Source organism: Alexandromys fortis, unplaced genomic scaffold (assembly GCF_014885135.2).
Source record: "Alexandromys fortis isolate MF-2015 unplaced genomic scaffold, M_Fortis_MF-2015_v1.1 scaffold_30, whole genome shotgun sequence".
NCBI lineage: Eukaryota > Metazoa > Chordata > Mammalia > Rodentia > Cricetidae > Alexandromys > Alexandromys fortis.
Window position 1 is genome coordinate 11,193,845 of NW_026067922.1, and position 19,458 is coordinate 11,213,302.

Sequence of the window (19,458 nt, forward strand, 5' to 3'; positions counted from 1 at the left end):
AATAATGCCAGTTTGGTTTCACATGTGATCTGCCTATAAATTAATACTATACTGTATTATACTCTGGCATTATACTGTATGAAAGCTGTAATAATTATTAAGAAAGGTCATGATGGCAAATGTCTTTAATCCCACCCAGCATTCAGGATATTGAGGCAGACCAATCTCTGATTTCAAGGCCAGCCTGGCCATACAGTGAGTATGATATATATGTATGTGTGTGTATATACATATGTATGTATGATATGTATATATCTTATATATACACATATATCACAATGAAGAAACTATTTCTGGAGGTAAAAGTGTAAATATTATAACTCTTAACATTAAATTGTGTATTTATATTAAATGAGGCATTATAATGGTTATTCTGTTTTGAATTCTTAAGTATGAGGTCCAGTGTTTGTTCTTAGATTCTAGTTCAGTTCTTTTAACCTACAGTGTTTTATCCTCTTGATGGCAATGAGAAACAGTGATCACTTTAAGTGTAAGTTCTTCTCTAAGTTCTAACCTGAAGAACAGAGACAGGAGCACCTATTTTATGAGGGTTACTGTGGAATTATTGTGGATTAAGTGAATTACTAAGTCATGCTGCCTAGAGTACTTCCTAAGGGCTGTTTTTTTAATTTTATTGCTTATTTTATATATAGAACTAAATCACATTTTATACAAAAATATTGTTTTTTTGCATACTTAAAATTTATTCTACTTATTGAAGAGATACTAGAATTTGGACTTGGATTTTGAATAGATCTTGACTTATCCTTGTTTTTCTTTTAGTTGTTTGCTTTTTGGTTTTGTATTTTTTAGATAGGATCTCTTACATTCTAGGCTGGCCTAGAATTCAGTATGTGGTTGCTGGTGACCTTGAACTTTTGATCTTCCGCTTTCCAAGTTCTGTACTTAGAGGCATGCATCCTCATGCTCTGTTTTACATTGTGTTGGGGATCTAGCCCAAGGCTATACATAAGCTAGGCTAGTGCACATGTATTAGCTGAGGCACATTTATTAGTCAAACTGGTCATTCTTTGTTTTAAGACAAGATCTTTCTGTGTAGACCAGGTTGACCTCCCAGCTCAGAGATATGCATGCCTCTGACTCCTGAGTACTGGGATTAAATGCACAAGCCACCGTGTATTGACCCAGCTTTCCATGTTTTAATGTTAGAGTAGTTATTTAGGGAGGAAAGAGGGCCTGCTTTTTGTCCCAGCCCCGCAGCTAGCTTAACCCCGAAATAATCACACAGAAACTGTATTCATTTAAACACTGCCTGGCCCGTCAGCTCCAACCTCCCATTGTCCAACCTCCTACTTCCCAATTCAACCCATTCCCATCAATCTGTGCATTGCCACATGACTGTGGCTTACCAGCAAGATTCTAACTGGTGTCAGTCCCAGGCAGGAGATCCATGGCATCTCGGCTCTGCCCTTCTTCCTCCCAGCATTCTGTTGTCTACTCCGCCTACCTAAGTTCTGCCCTATCAAAAGGCCAAGGCAGTTTCTTTATTCAGCCAATGAAAACAACACATAGAAGGACCTCCTACACCATGTTCCTACTAATGTCATTATGATAAAGTGTGTCAAAGGAATGGAAGAAAAATATGTAGGTATAAGATTTTATTTTTGTTGTTGCTGTTAACCAAAATCATGTGTTTTTAAAAATGAAAACGACATTCTATGAATCTGGTGCCTGACTCAAGAGCTTTTATCTTATTTACTTTGGCTTTGCCTTTATTACCTTAGACAGATTCCTAAAAAGAAGTAAGATTGTAAAGGAAACATCCATGTGTTTCTTTCTTCTGTTTTGAAGATTAATTTGTATGTAGTAAATTAGTATGGTGGGTATAGGGGGAGAATATTCCAATTTAACACATCTTTGTAATGTGTTTTGTTTTTGCAAGTTAATTGAAGGAAGCTTCATAATAGCACAGATTTTTCTTTCTATATGAAATCTTTTTCTGGTTAAGTTGAAAGTAGGGGTTAGGTTACCACAGAGGACAGTGTTAACTAATTTATATAAGTAGTTCCATTCTAAGGGTAATTGTGTTATATCACTGATATGCCATAGCATATAAGAGCATTGTTTCTGGAGTCAATAGCAGTATAGGGCTGGAGAGATGGTTCAACAGTTACGATTACTTGCTGCTCTTCCATAGGACTCAGGTTCAGTTTCCAGCATTGCATGAAGTCTCGAGTAACTGTCTGTAACTTGAGTTCCAGGGGGATCCAATGCCCTCTTCACCTCTACAGGAATTGCATACATATGATTCACATACATACATACATGTCGGCAGGCAAAATACTGATATATGTAAAATTAAAAAAAAATCGGGACTTGGGGAGGGGAGGCTGGAGAAATAGCTGAGTAGTTATGAGCATTGGCTGCTCTTGCAGAGGATACAGGTTTGATTCGCAACACTTAAATGGTGGTGCACACTGTTCATAACTCTAGTTCCTGGTATCTGACACTCTCTTCTGGATTCTATGGGCACTGCATACATGTGGTGCACAGACATACATGCAGGCAAACCATCCATACACATAAAAAATTAAAAATTATAGTAAAAAAAGAATAAAGAACAACAAAAAGCAGTAGCTTCCCCACTAGGGCCTTTGACTTTAGTAGTAAAACTTCAATAGAAATTTTTGTGTGTAATTAATTTCTGGTACTATGGGAGAAGAGTCGGTGTTGACTACTTCTATTTCTAGCCTACAGGACATTGGTTTCCTGTCACCCAGGCTAAAGCTCTCTCATCTAGGAGTAGCATTAGTAACAACTTAACTTTAGAATATTTTTGTAAGTACTATATTGGATTGCACATACATGTCTCTTAGTGTGGTTCTGGTTCTGCGTAGTGGGACTATTGCCAGGTTTCTTGTCAGGTATTTACGTGGGTTTTACTTTTGAATAATCAGATCTTATCTGAGTTTTAGATGTGCATATGTATATTTTTTTAATATTTATTTATTTATTATGTATACAATATTCTGTCTGTGTGTATGCCTGCAGGCCAGAAGAGGGCACTAGACCCCATTACAGATGGTTGTGAGCCACCATGTGGTTGCTGGGAATTGAACTCAGGACCTTTGAAAGAGCAGGCAATGCTCTTAACCTTTGAGCCATCTCTCCAGCCCCCTGTATATTATTTTTGTGGGGCCACCATGGCAATACAAGGCTTCCTGAAAAACAACAGAAATTTCATATCAGTTCGTGTGAAGTTTGGGAACCAGCTTATTGGTATTCTTTATTTCGATGATTAAAAATATTTGAGATTATTTGACACTTGCAAAAGTATCAGTTAAAATCTTCCCTGGCAGCCCGGTGGTGTTGGTGGCAGCACACATCCTTAATCTCAGCACTTGGGAGGCAGAGGTAGGTAGGTTTTTGAGTTCGAGGCTAGCATAGTTTACAGAGTGAGTCCAGGACAGCAAGGGCTACAAGGAGAAACCCTGTCTTGAAAAAACAAAAGCAAAAACAAAAGCCTGGCTTGCAAGATAGCTCAGTAGATAAAGCTGGTAACCTAAATTCAATCCTTTGAACTTGTATAAAAATGGAAGCAGAGAGGCTTCTTAACTTATAAGAAGTTGCCTTCTTATCTCTGCATGTATATAGTGATATTTTGTTTATGTTTTAATAAATAAAGCTTGCTTAAAGACCAGAAGGAAAAAGCTAAACCACTAGAGGTCAGGCAGTTGTGGCACACATTTTTTTTTAATTTATTTATTTATTAACGATTTCTGCCTCCTCCCCGCCGCCCCCTCCCATTTCCCTCCCCCTCCCCCGATCAAGTCCCCCTCCCTCATCAGCCCAAAAAGCAATCAGGGTTCCCTGACCTGTGGGACGTCCAAGGACCACGGTGGCACACATCTTTAATATCAGGATTTGTGAGACAGAGGCAGCTGAATATCTGTGAGTTCAAAGCCACCCTGGGCTACACAAGATCAATGCAGAAACAAATCCAGGTGGTGGTACCTCACTCCTTTAATCCCAGTACTAGGGAGTCATATACTTTTAATCCCAGCACTAGAGGGAATGTAAAATGGGAGGAGAGAGAGGCTTAGTCTGCAGTCACCCAGCCTTGGTAGAGGTAAGACTTCTCTAGTGGCTTGGCTGCTTTGCTTTTCTGGTCTTCAAATTGAACCCTAATATCTGTCTCTGGGTTTTTATTATTCGTACTACACATATGTGATCTTGCACCCTCCCCCCCACCCCAAAAACATCGCACAGTAATAATAATTAAAATAAAATAGTGACTGAAGAGATGGTTCAACAGTTAAAAGGGCACTTGTTTCCCTTAAGACATAGAGTCACAATTATTGTTTCTTTTCCTTCCTCCCTTATGTTTATTTTTTTTTTTTAAAGAAAATCTTAGTTTCTGCCTTCATACTACTTTAGTCTACACTTTTCTTTTTTCGGTATTCATTGCTTTTCAAAGCTACTTTTCCATTACTCAGTCATATATGAATCCCTGCTCTCTATTCCACTTCTGCTTGGTGTTCACTGGAGTAATGATCTCAAGTTGTGAAATGCTCATGGAGAGACTATCGAGACCATGCTTATTAAATGGTCTGCATATTCTTCTGTGTATGCTCAGCTGGACTGATAGTACTATTTGGCAGACATTTCCTCATACTTTTATACCCTTATATTCTTAGGTACCATGTCTATTATATATATATATCCAAGTTGGTTTTTCTGCCTGTCCCTATGTTGAGGAAAGACAATTCTAGATCTGATGTAACTAATGCAGATACCTCTCAATGGACCCTTTACTGCTTAGTTGACTAAATTAGTATGACTCCTTTATTCTGGCCTGCTAGGATCTCTTGAAATGCCAGCATTCATGGGGCTGGAGAGATGCTTAGCAGGTGAAAGGGTGAAGTGTGAAGCTGAGGATGCCCCTTGACTCACAAGCATCTGTCACTCCAGCTCCAGGAGACCTGATGCTCTCTTCTGGCTCTGGAGGTACTGCAATCACGTCAGTGCTTCTTTATACATAGATAATTAAAAAGAAGCCCCTTTAAATTCCTCCTTTCTCAGGTTCATTCTAGGCCAGATGCTCAGAGCATGCTCTGTTTCCTGTATGCCTTTTCATCCTGCAGTTTGACTCTGTGTCTCAGTGCTCACTTTAAAAGAGAACTTAGGTAGTTACCATTTCTTTTGTTTTAACCTTCTATAAGGGTGAAATTTCTTCTCTGTGGCTTTAATTAATGTTGCTTTATTTATCATATTATGGTTGTAGTTGATATTTTGATTCCTTGTGTGTGTGTTTTAAAGAACTGTGTCTTTCAAGTATTTTGGCCTTGCTAGTAATTGTAAGATAGCTATTCATCTGAAAAGATTCATTCATACCTGGGGATATTACCTTCTTTAGTAAAGTACACAGCGTATGTAGGATATCCTTAGAGAAGCATAGGGAAGAGAACAACCCTTCCCATATAGCCATTGGCTACTCATTATTGCATTGTGTTCATGTGTATGTGTTATTGGTTACTTTTTTACTTTTTGCTCTTTTGGGGTCCCACCACCCAGCTCCCAAGTAAATACACATGGAGGCTTATTCTTTATTATGAATATCCAGCCTTAACTTGGCTAATTTCTAGCAAGCTTAATTTATCTCATCTACCTTTTGCCTCCTTTCTCTTATTTCTGTATAACTTCTTTCCTTCTTACTCCATGTCTGGCTGTGTAGCTGGGTGGCTGGTCCTTTCTTTTCTCATTCCTTGATCTCTTGCTTCCCAATCCTTCTTCTTTTTCTATTTATTCTTTCTGCCTCCAGCCCCACCTATCCTTTCTCCTGCTTTACTATTGACTGTCCAGTTCAGTTCTTTTATTCGACCAATCAGATGTTTTAGACAGGCAAAGTAACACAACTTCACAGAGTTAAATGCAACATAAAAGAATGGAACACATCTTTGCATCATTAAAAAAATATTCCACAGCATAAACAAATGTGATACACCTTAACATAATATTCCACAGCATGTATGTGCGTGTGATTTTCTAATCTCTTCATGTAAACTCAGATTCTTGATTTTTTTAAATGTAAAGTTGGACCTTTACTCTTCATAAGGTTATTTCTGAGCTGCAAAATTTATCTCTCTGCCTCTGATGTTTTCATAATTCTTGTATCTGCTATTCCGTCTTGTCTGCTATAACACAAAGCATGAGGACATTGTTTTACTTGCACTTTAGTGAAGGCTTCATTAATATCAGGCTAGTATAATATACACAATGGGTTTTCTTATAAAATATGATTTTATTTTATAAAAATGAAATAAAAATAAATTTGATAGCATCAATTGACGTGCCCTAGGTAGAGTGATTTTCAGAATTGTTCACAGGGTTTCAAGAATATCCTAAGCATGCTCTCTGGCTTCGTTTAGGAGCACCTCACCTGCTTAAGTCTGTCTGTCTGTCTTAAAAAGAAATACATCTTAACTATAGAACATATAAGGGGGAAAAAGACCCTTCTTTTCTTTTATCTTTTAAGTTAAGATATAGTTCTTAAACTTCATCAGCTAGGGTATAACCATGGCTAGTATTTCAGCCCTCCCATCCTTTTTCTTTAGTGTGTGTGTGTGTGTGTTTGTGTGTTTGTTCCTCCTACATACATATACACTCAGTTGGATGGTGTTTTATACTCATGTATTTTTAAGATTAAAAATGAGGAATTTAACAGTCTTTTCTGTAACAAATAGAACTGTTAGAAGTGATTTTTATCCTTTAAATTCTAAGACTAGTAACGGGACACATGCATCAGTTCATGGTAGAATGAGCCTTATTTCATTTGTCCGTGGTAAAGTTAACTAATGTTGTTATTGACTGTATTCTGTATGCTAAATTTATAGTCATTATCTCTCATTTTGTCTTTGTTGTGAAATTTAGAGGAATTTAGTAAATTGGCCATCTAGCTCATAAATATCTCTCTCTGCCTAGGTTTGATTAATATGAACCCATGTTTTTAAACATTACTCTGTTCAGTGTGATAATGAATAGCTACTATGTCTGACTGTTTGTGTATCTGTCCATCTATATTGAATAGAAAAGGAGCTGGAGAATAAAGGGGAATCTTCAGAGATGCTGAGGGAAATTATGATAGAATAACTCAGAGACATCCTCAAAGGAAGATAAGTGGAAACCATCTTTCCTAAAGTAGCAGCACTTTATTGTGCTCCTTTGTCACATCACTGCTAATGAATTTAAAAGGTATGGTGTAGACATTCGGCATGAATAAGACTAATGTCTGTGAGTTATGTCAGAGATGAGAAGCTACTGGTCCCCATCCTGTGCTGTGAGCCAGCAATCGTCCTAGTCAAGAATTTAAATGAAATTCAGCCTGAGAGTCAAAATATTTTTAATGTGTTCATTCCAAGTCTTGTAATACTGCATGGATAGAGATAGCAATGTATTGAATTTGTTGAAGTAAACAGTTCAGCATTGTGCCAACCTTTGGACACTTCATAGTAAAGTCATGCTTCTGTTGAAAGATGGAGGCAGCACATGTGTAAGACCACCAAAGCGTGCAGGATTTTAGTAAACTGGAGAGTAACTTGCACCAACCAAAGATGACCTCAGAAGTCATCTATAGTGTAGCCTTTTTATTCAGATGAACGGTTATCCACTTTCCACCAGTTAATAGATCCCTTTTAGCCTCTGTTCTTAGCTCCATTCAACAACAAAATTCTCAGAATTGTGTATGTCATGGTCTTAAGTATAAATAATAAAAAAATAGCAAGTTAATTGACTCTTAATGCTCTTTGTGTTGCTTTCTCTAATCAAGTTAGAGAACATTCAAAATTCAGTTTGTTTTTAGAGTAAATGAAGGCTTGAAAAATGGCATAAATTTGCATAGCAGAGAGTGCCTTAGCAACTTTTAAAAATTTGTTCATAGTTTTTTATGTTTATTTACTTCGAGATAATCTGGTGATTGAACACAAGCCAGTCAGAAAGCAACGTCCACTGTGGTAGTGTTTCTAGCTTTACAGCTGTCATTCTTTAATCCTGAATTCTGCCCTTTGTTTCCATATTTCTTTCTGGTGCATTTATTTTCAGTGTTCTATAAATTTTATATCACTCTGCAGATCTTGTAAAGAAATATTATTACAGCCTAAGAACATGATACAGAAGATGGATGTAAGCTACAGTAATGGTTATCACATGGTTGGCTTATTGCAGTTAAATTTTTTTATGTACAGCTACAGCACTTCAGAATACTTCAAATTTCTAAACATTTTAAAAGGAGAAATGATACAGTAATGTTTTATATATTTTATCAAATTACTGACATGGAGTATTAAATCTTTCAGCTGAAAATAGATTTGTAGTTTTCTTTCTCTAGTTCTGTTAGTTTTTGCTTCATGAATTTTCCAAGTTCATATATTTAATATGCATACATTTTGAATTATGTCCCTCTTCCCCCATTAGTGTGGGGCTCAATATGTATGTAGTGCAGGTTGGCCTGCAACTCATAAAGACCACTCTGCCTCTAGAGTGCTGGGGTTTAAAGGTGTGTATTAATACTCCTGGCTCTCTTATGTCTTCATGTATTATCTCTTTTATTCAGATAAAAGACTGTCTTTGCTGTAAATCTGCTTCACTATTTGTTGACCGAGGTTTTTGTCCCGCCTGGTCCTGCAGCCATTCAGTCCCAAAGAAATGCACAGAGGTCTACATTAATTATAAACTGATTGGCCTATTAGCTCAGGCTTCTTATTAACTCATAACTTATATTAGCCCATAATTCTTGTCTGTGTTAGCCACGTGGCTTGGTACCTTTTTCGACAAGGCAGTTACATCTTGCTCTGCGTCTGGGTGATGACTGCAGACTGACTCTTTTCTCCTCCCAGAATTCTCTTGTTCTCTCATTGCCCTGCCTCTACTTCTTTTTTTTTTCTTTTTTTTTCTTTCAAACACTGCCTGGCCCGGCTAGTTCCAGCTTCTTATTGGCTAGCTCTTACATATTGTTCTAACCCCTGCCTCTACTTCTTGTCTGGTTGCCCCTCCTATACTTCCTGCCTGGCTACTGGCCAATCAGCATTTTATTAAACAAGCACAAGAAACAAATCTTCACAGGGTAAAACCATTGTCCCACAGCAGCTATTTACATTTCTATTATAACTTTATCCTTGCTGTTTTCCAGGACAAATTAACTTGCCTTTACTTTAATCTTCAGCCTGTCTGATTTATATCTAAACCATATAAGTTTATACTTGCTTTTTAATTTTTTGACAATTCATTAATGAGTATATTTAGTCCTTTATATTTTACATATATTTTAGACAGCTTAAAATTACCTTGGATGCCACTGAGTCCAATCTCTTTAATTTACTCATTTTGTCTTTATTTTTCAAATTTACTTGTGTTCAGAAACACTGAATTTATCTCACTCTCTCTTCAATATTTTGAGACATGGTTTCTCTGTGTTGCCTTGGCTTTCCTGGAACTCTGTAGATCAGGCTGGCCTTGAGCTCAAAGGATCTACCTGCCTCTACTTCTCAAGTGTTGGGATTAAAAGTATGTGCCTGGCTGGAATTTCTCATTTATAAATCAATGTTTGTTAAAACCTTCTGAGTTTTGATTTGTTACTGTATTTATTTTTTAGTGATAGAATTTCTAATTTATTTCTATTACATGTGTTTTTTATTTAAGCATATTTCTGAGAGCTATTTTTGCTTAATTTATTTTAAAAAAAACTTTAAAGCTAACCTAACACCTTTGGGAGTCATTTCTTTTGGCTGCTTTTTTCTTTTTCATATTTATTTATTATGTATACAATATTCTGTCTGTGTGTATGCCTGCAGGCCAGAAGAGGGCAACAGATCCCATTACAGATGGTTGTGAGCCACCATGTGGTTGCTGGGAATTGAACTCAGGACCTTTGGAAGAGCAGGCAGTGCTCTTACCTCTGAGCCATCTCTCCAGCCCCTGCTTTTTTTCTTGATAACAAGTCATGCTTTCCTTTTTATCTCTTCCTAAGTTTTAAGTTGTTGGCTAGATTTTATGGACATGTGGTAGAGCTTTTGAGGTTTGAGTTAATTTCTTTGAAGAATGTTGGTTTTCATTCCTATGATCTGTTCAGTGGCTTACTGGTTGGTCATCATTAATTTGTGCAGACTGTTTTAAACTTTGTCAGAGTAGGTGTGTGGAAAGAGCAAGTATTGTTGCTATCAAGTCCTTTTTCCTGAGTAGGGCTCAGCTCAACCTCTAGCTAAACTGCTCCCTTCTGATGGTTAGATTTGCTGTTAGGTTTTGTTAAGTAGTAGTAGAACAGGCCTTTCTCAAACTGTGGGTTGCGACCCTTTGGGGGTTGGATGACCCTTTCACAGGGGTCACATACCAGATATTTACATTACAATTTGCAATTAACAGAAATTATAGTTATGAAGTAGTAAGGAAAATAATTGTGTGGTCAGGGGTCACCACAGCATGGCTAACTATATTAAAGGGTCACAGCATAAGGAAGGTTGACAACCACTGTTTTGTTTGTTTGTTTATAGTTTGTACTCTAAGGTGTATCAGCTGAATGCATACTCAGGAAATTTGCAAGGTATACTTCAGTTTGCTTGTGTTTTTGTCCTGCTATCAAACCTGTCATAGTTGCTCTAGTAAACCTGGGGTATTTTCTCTCAGGTGACTTCTGTGCTTTACCTACAGCAGAACCCAGCTCCTCATTTCATTTGCTTTCTAATCTTGGTGCACCAGCCACCTCCCTTTGCCACTTCCCCACAACTCAGCAGTGTCACTATGCTCTTCTTAGGACGCTATTGCTGTGCACCAATTGAGGTGTTGTTTTTAAACTGTTTGTAGGCCATTATAGAGTAGACTTAATGAGTTAGTTAATTATGTGCTGCTCATTTTACAAAGCTTCGGTGGAAACTATTGCCTTAATACTATTTGATGGTAGTTTATAGTGGGAGGGCTAGCTGGTTCCTGCTGTGCCATTATAATCAGAAGGATATGATTTTAAGTGATGATTGCTTATATTGATTGTGCTAGGAATTGTCATTTTATAAGAGATTTGTTAAAACTCACTCAAATAAAATTACTTGGTTTTGTTAGGAGAAAAAATGTTCTGTATTAAATAGAACATTTTATGATTTTTAAATTTTTATTTATATAGTATTCGATTTGCAAATTATTCTATTTTCTTCCCAGTTTCTTCTGGGAAAGATGTGAGCAATCTTTTGATTTATTTCACTTTTAATCAATAAAAATATTCTAGATATAGATAATATTTAGCAAGAGTTAGCTAGAATATTACTATTGAATCTTCCTTAAAACTGGAAAATCAACTGGCAAATGTGGCATACACTTTTAATCCCATCGCTCCATGAGGCAGAGGCAGGTATATCTCCAACTTCAAGATTATCCTGGTCTACAAAGCAAGTACCAGACCAACCAGGGCTGTATAGCGAGAACTTTTCTCAAAAACGAAACAAAATCCTGAAATTTTAGGTGGTCAGTCATAAAGTCAAGAAATTATTTTTTATATATCCACTTATCAGGTATCATTTTAGTATCTGTGTTATTTTTGCCAGCACTGGCATTAGAAGGGGACAAAACAGCACAAAGAATCTCTGTCCTTACTAAGGCCATACTGGGGAGCCTGCAATAAGTAACAAGCATCAAAAGAAAAAAAAAAAAACCCAACAGATTGTAGGAAGAAAGCAAATGGAGTTATGAGGCAGTACTGAGATCCTTTACAGTTTTTAAGAAAATATTTACTGCCGACCTTCATTGAGGTTCTTGATTTAATTGGGTAGTCAGTGAAAGCCTCTTTGAGGAGATTCATATTTCAGCTGAGTGGAGAAGAAACTAGTGTCCACGGGTGAGTGGTGGAGTCAGGGACAGTGATGGGTTTTCTAGTGAAAAATATATAAAGAAGAAAGGTTCATTCTTCTGTTAGAGGGACTAAAGGACAATAATTGTGCTTCAACTATAAACAAGAACATAGGGCAAGGTTTAAGTTATGAAATGGCCCTAGGCTTGTCAGCACTGTGGTCAAGAGCTTCTTTTCTTAGCTTCTTCCTTCAGCCCTAAGACCAGAAGCTGGTGAGCTTCTCAGAAGGAAAGAACTGCAGGTGGACTTGGGTATTGGGGGCATGAAACCATGAAATCCACCTCTTTGAGGCAGGTTATGCTAATTGCGGGTTTACAGATACAAAAGCAGTATAGACTCTGGATGCAGAGTGCATCTCATTCAGTCCGCAGGCAGCTTGAATTCTCTGCCTTATGTTTGCCATTTTGACAGGTACAAAGGATAACCCACTGGGACTAAAACAAAAATTGAGGCAATGTATCAAACACATAGTGCTTGGCACATACTTTGTAATGGTATTTTATTTTCTATTGGATTAAATTCTGGTGCTGAGAGATAGAGGACAATAAGATTTTTCATTTTTTTTTTCTTTTTCTTTGAAACATAGTTTCTCTGTGTTGCTGTGGCTGGCCTAAAACCAGCTCTGTAGACCAAGGTGGCCTTGAGCTCACAGAAATCCGCCTGCCTCTGCTTCTGCCTCCCAAGTGCTGGGATTAAAGGTGTTCACTGCCACCACCTGACAAGTTATGTTTTTTTTTAAAAAATGTTAGATTAGTAAGTGAAACAGCAAAACAAGGCAGAGAGAATGAATTAGGGACAACTAGCAGGAGAGGGAATCAGTGACTCAAGTACCTTGATCAGAGTTGGTGTTGCCGAGAAGGTAGTATTTGAACTGGGGTTTGAAGGAAGTTAGGAACTGAACTCAGGGGAAAGGACTCTTCATATGAAAGAGGCAAGCTGAGGAGTGACCAGAATTGGTTTGTTTATGTTACTCATTAGACTGAGTGGATGTAAAAGAGGAAAACTACTGAGATTTTGCTGGCAATTGGAGTAAAATATCTTGAACTCGGTTGGCATTAATGGGAATAAACAGACATGGCTGGATGTAGAAACAAGTTAAAGGCTGTACTGTATCATTTTCTGACAAAGGAATTTTTAGCTTGTGCAGCTTGAATGATGGAATAGCCATTTACCAACTTGAGAATTGCTGTAGGAAAGAGATACATGCAAGAATAAACCTTGGGCATTTCAGTTTTGTATATCAATTATTATTATCTAGTTTGTGTTAGCTGTTATATTTTAGACTGTATATTTCTTGGCTTTGTGATACTTTGCTATGTTTTGAGAATTAATAGTGGTTATAAATAGATGTCATTCTTACTCTGAAGAAATTTATTAAACAAAGTAGGAATTGATCAAATAACTATATTGTTGGTTGTTTTTCTTAGAAATCTTTTAAATAGGATACTAAGAAAAAAATGAGTTCATAAAATGAGGTTGCAAACTAATCTATTAGATTCTTAATGTTCAGATAAGTGATGTACACACACACACACGTTTCAGACTAAACGAAATGCCCCCCCCCCCCCAGTAAACATTTCCTGGAAATTGTCTGTTAAATAGTATCTTTTTTTTTTTAAAAAAAAAAAAAAGTTAGGTTAACTGAGGGAGTGGAGCTTTATAGATTAAGCTTTACTTAGCTGAAATGAGATTATGGCTTATTTGACTAGATTTAAAACGCTGTTTCCTGAAATATTTGCCACTTATAAATGTTCTTCCTCATAAATGTTATACTTTTGCTTTGGGGGTTGGTTTTTGAGATGGTTTTACATGCATTTACTTGGCTAAGGGTCAGTTGTCTTGCAGCTAGTTCTTAGTACTGCAGCAACAGCATTCTCCTCATCAATTAAAGTATTGCTCATTTTTGGCTTTTTAAAAATCCACAGGTTCGTCATAAGGCATCACAGAAGGTTTATGCAATGAAGCTTCTTAGTAAGTTTGAAATGATAAAAAGATCAGATTCTGCTTTTTTCTGGGAAGAAAGAGATATTATGGCCTTTGCGAACAGTCCCTGGGTGGTTCAGGTAAGCATGCTAACTTCTATAAGTCTGTGGTTTTTTTGTTTGTCTGTTTTATTTTTTTTTTTTGTCTATTCAAGAAGAGGGTTTTATGTGTTAATCATTCTGTGCTTTGTTTACATAGTAAAAACGCAACTTTTTTGTTAGATCTGATTGAGTATGCTTGTTTAATGTTCATTGGTGGTATATCTGTAGAGTCGTGGTATGTAGTGATTACTTAAATTGGTTATAAGAACTATTACTGGAAACCATTTCCTTCTTAATTGCCTTATATAAAGATTTGCTGTGATCAGCCAGTATTCTGTTACATTCTCAGTCTATCTTAAATGGGAGATTAGCTTTCTACAGTAAACATCTTAAACATTCAACAGTCCTTTATCTATTTTTCTGTAATATATAATTTTAGTACACCTGATTCCACCTCATAACTAACTATGAATTAGATAATTGACTTGATATTTGTTTAATTCCAGCATCGAAATCTACAAACAATTTTGAGCAAGGCTGTTGAGTAAGATTACCCACATTCCAATGTGTGCTCTAAAGAGCTTAAATGAGCTTGAAAGAGGCAGCGTGGAGATTATTTTGTTTGTTTGTTTGTTTGTTTGTTTGTTTGTTTGTTTGTTTTCAAGACAGAGATTCTCTGTGTAACAGTTCTGGCTGCCCCGGAACTCCATTTGTAGATCAAGCTGACCTAGAACTCACAGAGACCCACCTCTGTCTGCCCCCGAGTGATAGAATTAAGCAGTGTGCACCACCTACCACCTGGCAGAGATTTGTTTTTCTTTTTTCTTTTTTTTTTCCAGCCATGTAGGTGATTAGTGCTGCTTTTAAAGATGATGTTGAGAGGTTCTTAGAGATAAGAGCCAGGTTGCTCTTCCAGACCTGGGTTTGACCAGCATATACGTGGCACCTCACAAATGTCTCTAACTCCAGTTCCAAGGGATCCAACATTCTTTTAACCTCCGAAAATACTGGACACACTCGTGTAGTGCACTTATATACATGCAGGCCAAACACCCAAATACATAAAATAAAATTATAAATGAGATTAAATCTTAAGTCTCCTTTTGTTTTTATCTGGCTCAATGAAGCCATTGTTTAGAAATTCTGATCTGTATGGTTCAAACTAATTTATGTGTGTGGCAACTTACAAGCTTTGATAATTTGCTTGAGTAAAGAATGACAGTAATGCTAGCGTAGTGGACTCAGCTGTCGTCCCAGTACTTGGGAGGATTCTTTCTAAGTTTGAGTTCTGTTTGATCTACATAAGGAAACCTTGTCTCAAAAAGAAGGGAAAAGAGGAGAGCATTAAAGTATACCATTTTTAGCTTTAAATCTAAATTGCTTCCCTATCAGTGTGTTCATTGGCATTTTCTAGTTAACCATTCTGTCTTTTGGTATCTTTTGATCTTTAGTTCTGCCGAGTAGATTCCAACTGAGAGAGGAGCTCTTGATTGACATAATCTCTGGGTTGTAGAAGGAGGCTGCTCCTTAGTTTTCCGGCCGCCCAGACCTGAAATAATTACACAGAAATTATATTAATTACAACACTGATTGGCCAATCACTTAAGCGTATTGCTAGTTAGCTCTTATATCTTAAATGCTGGGTGCTACTTTTTCTATTTGCTTACTTCCGGAGAGGGACTCGGGATACCCTTTCTCTGTAGTTTCAGTTGCTCTATCTTCCTGGGGTTTGGTAGCAACACACTGCAGCCTGTAAGCAGGTGACAGTGCAGCTTACTGCTTATCATAAATAAGGGGATGGAGAATAGAAAAGAGGAGTTAGTTCTCTTCCAAGCGAGGCTACTGATTGATTATTCATTCTTTTTTTTTTTCATTGAAATGGGCCTTATTTCTGTTAAATTGGTATCTGTTAGATGTTTCTAAGCTACCCCTGCTCCCAGCTCTCTTCTGTGTAAGGTATGAGCAATAGTTTGTTTAGTTTTCAAAAACTATTATCTTCTTTGTTATTATTATATCTTTTTAAAAATGTGTTTTCCATGAGAGGAAAACATTCGTATGAATATTTTATAGAACATATTCTAGAAAAACACCCATGTAAAATTGGCCTGCTGTTGTTTTTTTTTTTTTTATTAAATGGGCCTGATTAAGAAGTAAAAGGTGTCAAAATTTTTAACTCTGTTTTAGTTATAAAGTATTCCAGTTTTTCACAAGTAATAATTTGAGGGTTTGTTTTGTTCGTGGCTTTGTTTTTAGTATAATTTTATTCCTTCCCCTTTTCCAGCTCTTTTGTGCCTTTCAAGATGACAGGTACCTGTACATGGTGATGGAATACATGCCAGGTGGAGACCTTGTAAACCTTATGAGTAATTATGATGTGCCTGAAAAATGGGCCAAGTTTTACACTGCTGAAGTAGTGCTTGCACTGGATGCAATACACTCCATGGGCTTAATCCACAGGGACGTGAAGCCTGATAACATGCTCTTGGATAAACATGGACATCTAAAATTAGCAGATTTTGGCACGTGTATGAAAATGGATGAAGTAAGTAAGCCAGTAAACAAATGCTTGTTTTTAAAATGTATTCATATTTATTGTGTTTGTGTGTATGAAAGAGAGAGAATGTATACACATGCTATGTTGTGCATGTGAAGGTCAGAAGACGACTATGTGGAGTCAGTTTTCTCCTTCCACCATTACATGGCTTCTGGAGACGAGGTCAGGTCACCAGGCTTGTTCAGCAAACACCTTTATCTGCTGAGCCTTCTTGCTAATCCTTGTTTTCTGCTCTGTGTATGTGTGTTTAAGAAACAAATAATTGCAATTCAGGACTTTGTGGTTTTGAGTGAAAATAAATTTAGTTTTGATAATGGTGTAACAATTTCAAGACAAAACCACCATTTAGATATAAAATACATTATTAGTGACTTACTGACTGCTAGAGTAAATCATTCCTCAGTTCATTTATCTCTTCATAGAATGTTGACAAGAATCTGTTACAATCAAAGTAATGGCCTAGGTAGGTAGTATTGGACCACAAAATTCAGGGGTATTTCTACCATCATTATTTCTGTTTTTTTCTTTTCCCCCTTTGAGAAAGAAGATGATATAAAATAAGGAAAGAAATGGTTCACTGCTTCCCCCTACCTCTTCTGTACAGGGTAAATAAATATGGAGTCGTCATTCATTGTGGTGTTTTGCTACTAGATAACTAATGGCTCAATAACATTAACTTCATAGCTAATTATAATACTGGTTTGTTTTGATTATGTAATTTTACATTTTTGTCCTTCTCTGTACTGTTAATTCCTGATGGAATAGGATTCTCTAGAAGATGACTTGTAGCTAGTAAGTAAGTAATCTATCTTTCCAGGAGACTGAATTTCACCTTTGATATGGTTTTCACAGCCTTCAGAACACCTAGCACCACCAGTACATCATACAAGCACTCACGTGTCCTTAGGCATGGGTTTTTTAAAAATTATACGGAACTTTTGATGCTTTGGTAATTGTTAGATAAATGCTGTTGCAGGTTTGAGGCTCTATCACTTTTGGTCTTTCCTTTATTATTGTTTCTACATCAGAGACAGACACTAGAGCTCAGTGGTCAAATCTAGCTTCTGGCTTGGTGATGTGCATCTAAAAGAATGGCTTTTATGTTTCAGAGATTGTTTAAGAAAGAAGATAAATTGATAGAGACTATGTACCCCTTCATGTTTTTATAGTCTGTCAACATATAGATAGACATAGATGGTAAAATCATTTCTCAGTGATCCTTACATTTTGTCAGAGGAAGTGTGGTGCATGAAGAGGTCAGAAGAGGGCATTGGATCCTCTGGAATTGAAAGATGGTTGTAAACTACCATGTGGATGATGGAAATTGGACCCTCTAGAAGAGCTAACTTCTGTTTTTAATATCTGATGTTTCTTCTTGTTTGTGAAAAGTTCTATTTTCCTCAGAATTGCACATTTTAAAAAATGAAAATGGTATTACTTGCTGCATTTTAGGAGCAATACCAGTATGTTGTTAAGAAACTACATGGCTTGGGCCAGTGGGATGGCTCAGTTATTAAAGGCACTTGCCACCAAGCCTAACAACTTGAGATGATTTCTTGGGATTCACATGGTAAAAGGAGAAAACCAACTCCTGCAAATCGTCTGCTTGTGTGTTTGCCTCCCGCCCCACTTATCAATCACTCAGTTAATAATAAGGGTGACAGAGGAAGAAAAAAAACTGTGTAGCTGTAATAAAATAATTAGTACCCATGGGAATAATAACTATGGGAATCCAGCTAGGCAAGTTTGTGCATTTAAGGGCAGATGGAAGTTTGAGTCTGAACACTGAACTGTTTAGTTGGAACACAAGGATGGGTAACTCCTATGCTATGCTGGCCCAGAGCCTCAGGAAGAGGTAGCTGTACCTTTGTAGGAACAGTGCTCAGTTCCAATTCTCCAAATGGACTGGGAGGCCTGGTGCCTATGAAGTCAGTCTAGGGCCTTTTAATACTTGTAAATCTAAGAGTTTTGTTTAAATTGTTTCTACCTTCATAGGAAGCCTTTTCATTGTTTACAAGACATCCCAAGACTTCTGATGGATGAATTTTTTAATTGATTTTTATTGAACTCTACATTTTCCTCTGCTCCCTTCTCTGCCTCTCCCCTTACCCTTTCAACCCTCCCCCAAGGGCCCCATGCTCCCAGTTTACTCAGAACATCTTGTCTTTTTACTTCCCATGTAGATTAGATCTATGTAAGTCTCTCTTAGTGTCCTCATTGTTGTTCTCTGGGATAGTGGTTTGTAGGCTGGCTTTCTTTGCTTTATGTTTAAAAACCACCTATGAGTGAGTACATGTGATAATTGTCTTTCTGTGTCAGGGTTACCTCACTCAAAATAATGATTTCTAGCTCCATCCATTTTCCTGCAAAATTCAAGATGTCGGTGTTTTTTTTTTTTTTTTGCTGTGTAGTATTCCATTATGTAAACGTACCACATTTTCCTTATCCATTCTTTGATCGAGGTGCATTTAGGTTGTTTTCAGGTTCTGGTTATGACCAACAATGTTGCTATGAACATAGTTGACCACATGTCCTTGTGGCACGATTGAGCATCCTTTGGATATATACCCAAAAGTGGTATTCCTGGGTCTTGAGGAAGGTTGTTTCCTAATTTTCCGAGAAATCGCCACACTGACATCCAAAGGGGTTGTCCCAGGTTGTATTCCCCCCCAGCAATGCAGAAGTGTTCCCTTTTCCCCACAACCTCTCCAGCATTAGTTATCACCAGTGTTTTTGATCTTGGCCATTCTTACAGATGTAAGATGGAATCTCAGAGTTGTTTTGATTTGCATTTCTCTGATGACTAAGGATGTTGAACATTTCCTTAAGTGTCTTTCAGCCATTTTAGATTCCTCTGTTGAGAGTTCTCTGTTTAGGTCTGTACTCCATTTTTTTTATTGGATTATATGATCTTTTGGTGTCCAATTTCTTGAGTTCTTTGTATATTTTGGAGATCAGACCGCGTGGGTTTTTTTCCCATTCTGTAGGCCGTTGTTTTGTCTTGTTGACTGTGTCCTTTGCTTTACAGAAGCTTT

General features: G+C 37.1%; 1 protein-coding gene across 2 annotated transcripts in view; it reads left to right on the forward strand.

The window, feature by feature from the left end:
- Window positions 1–19,458, forward strand: part of Rock2 (Rho associated coiled-coil containing protein kinase 2) — a 102,280-nt gene that overhangs the window by 38,946 nt on the left and 43,876 nt on the right. For both annotated transcript variants that reach the window (XM_050141943.1, XM_050141944.1), the window contains exons 4-5: window positions 13,771–13,908; window positions 16,151–16,411. In XM_050141943.1, coding sequence (XP_049997900.1) covers window positions 13,771–13,908; window positions 16,151–16,411 — 399 coding nt within the window. The remainder of the gene's footprint in view (window positions 1–13,770; window positions 13,909–16,150; window positions 16,412–19,458) is intronic.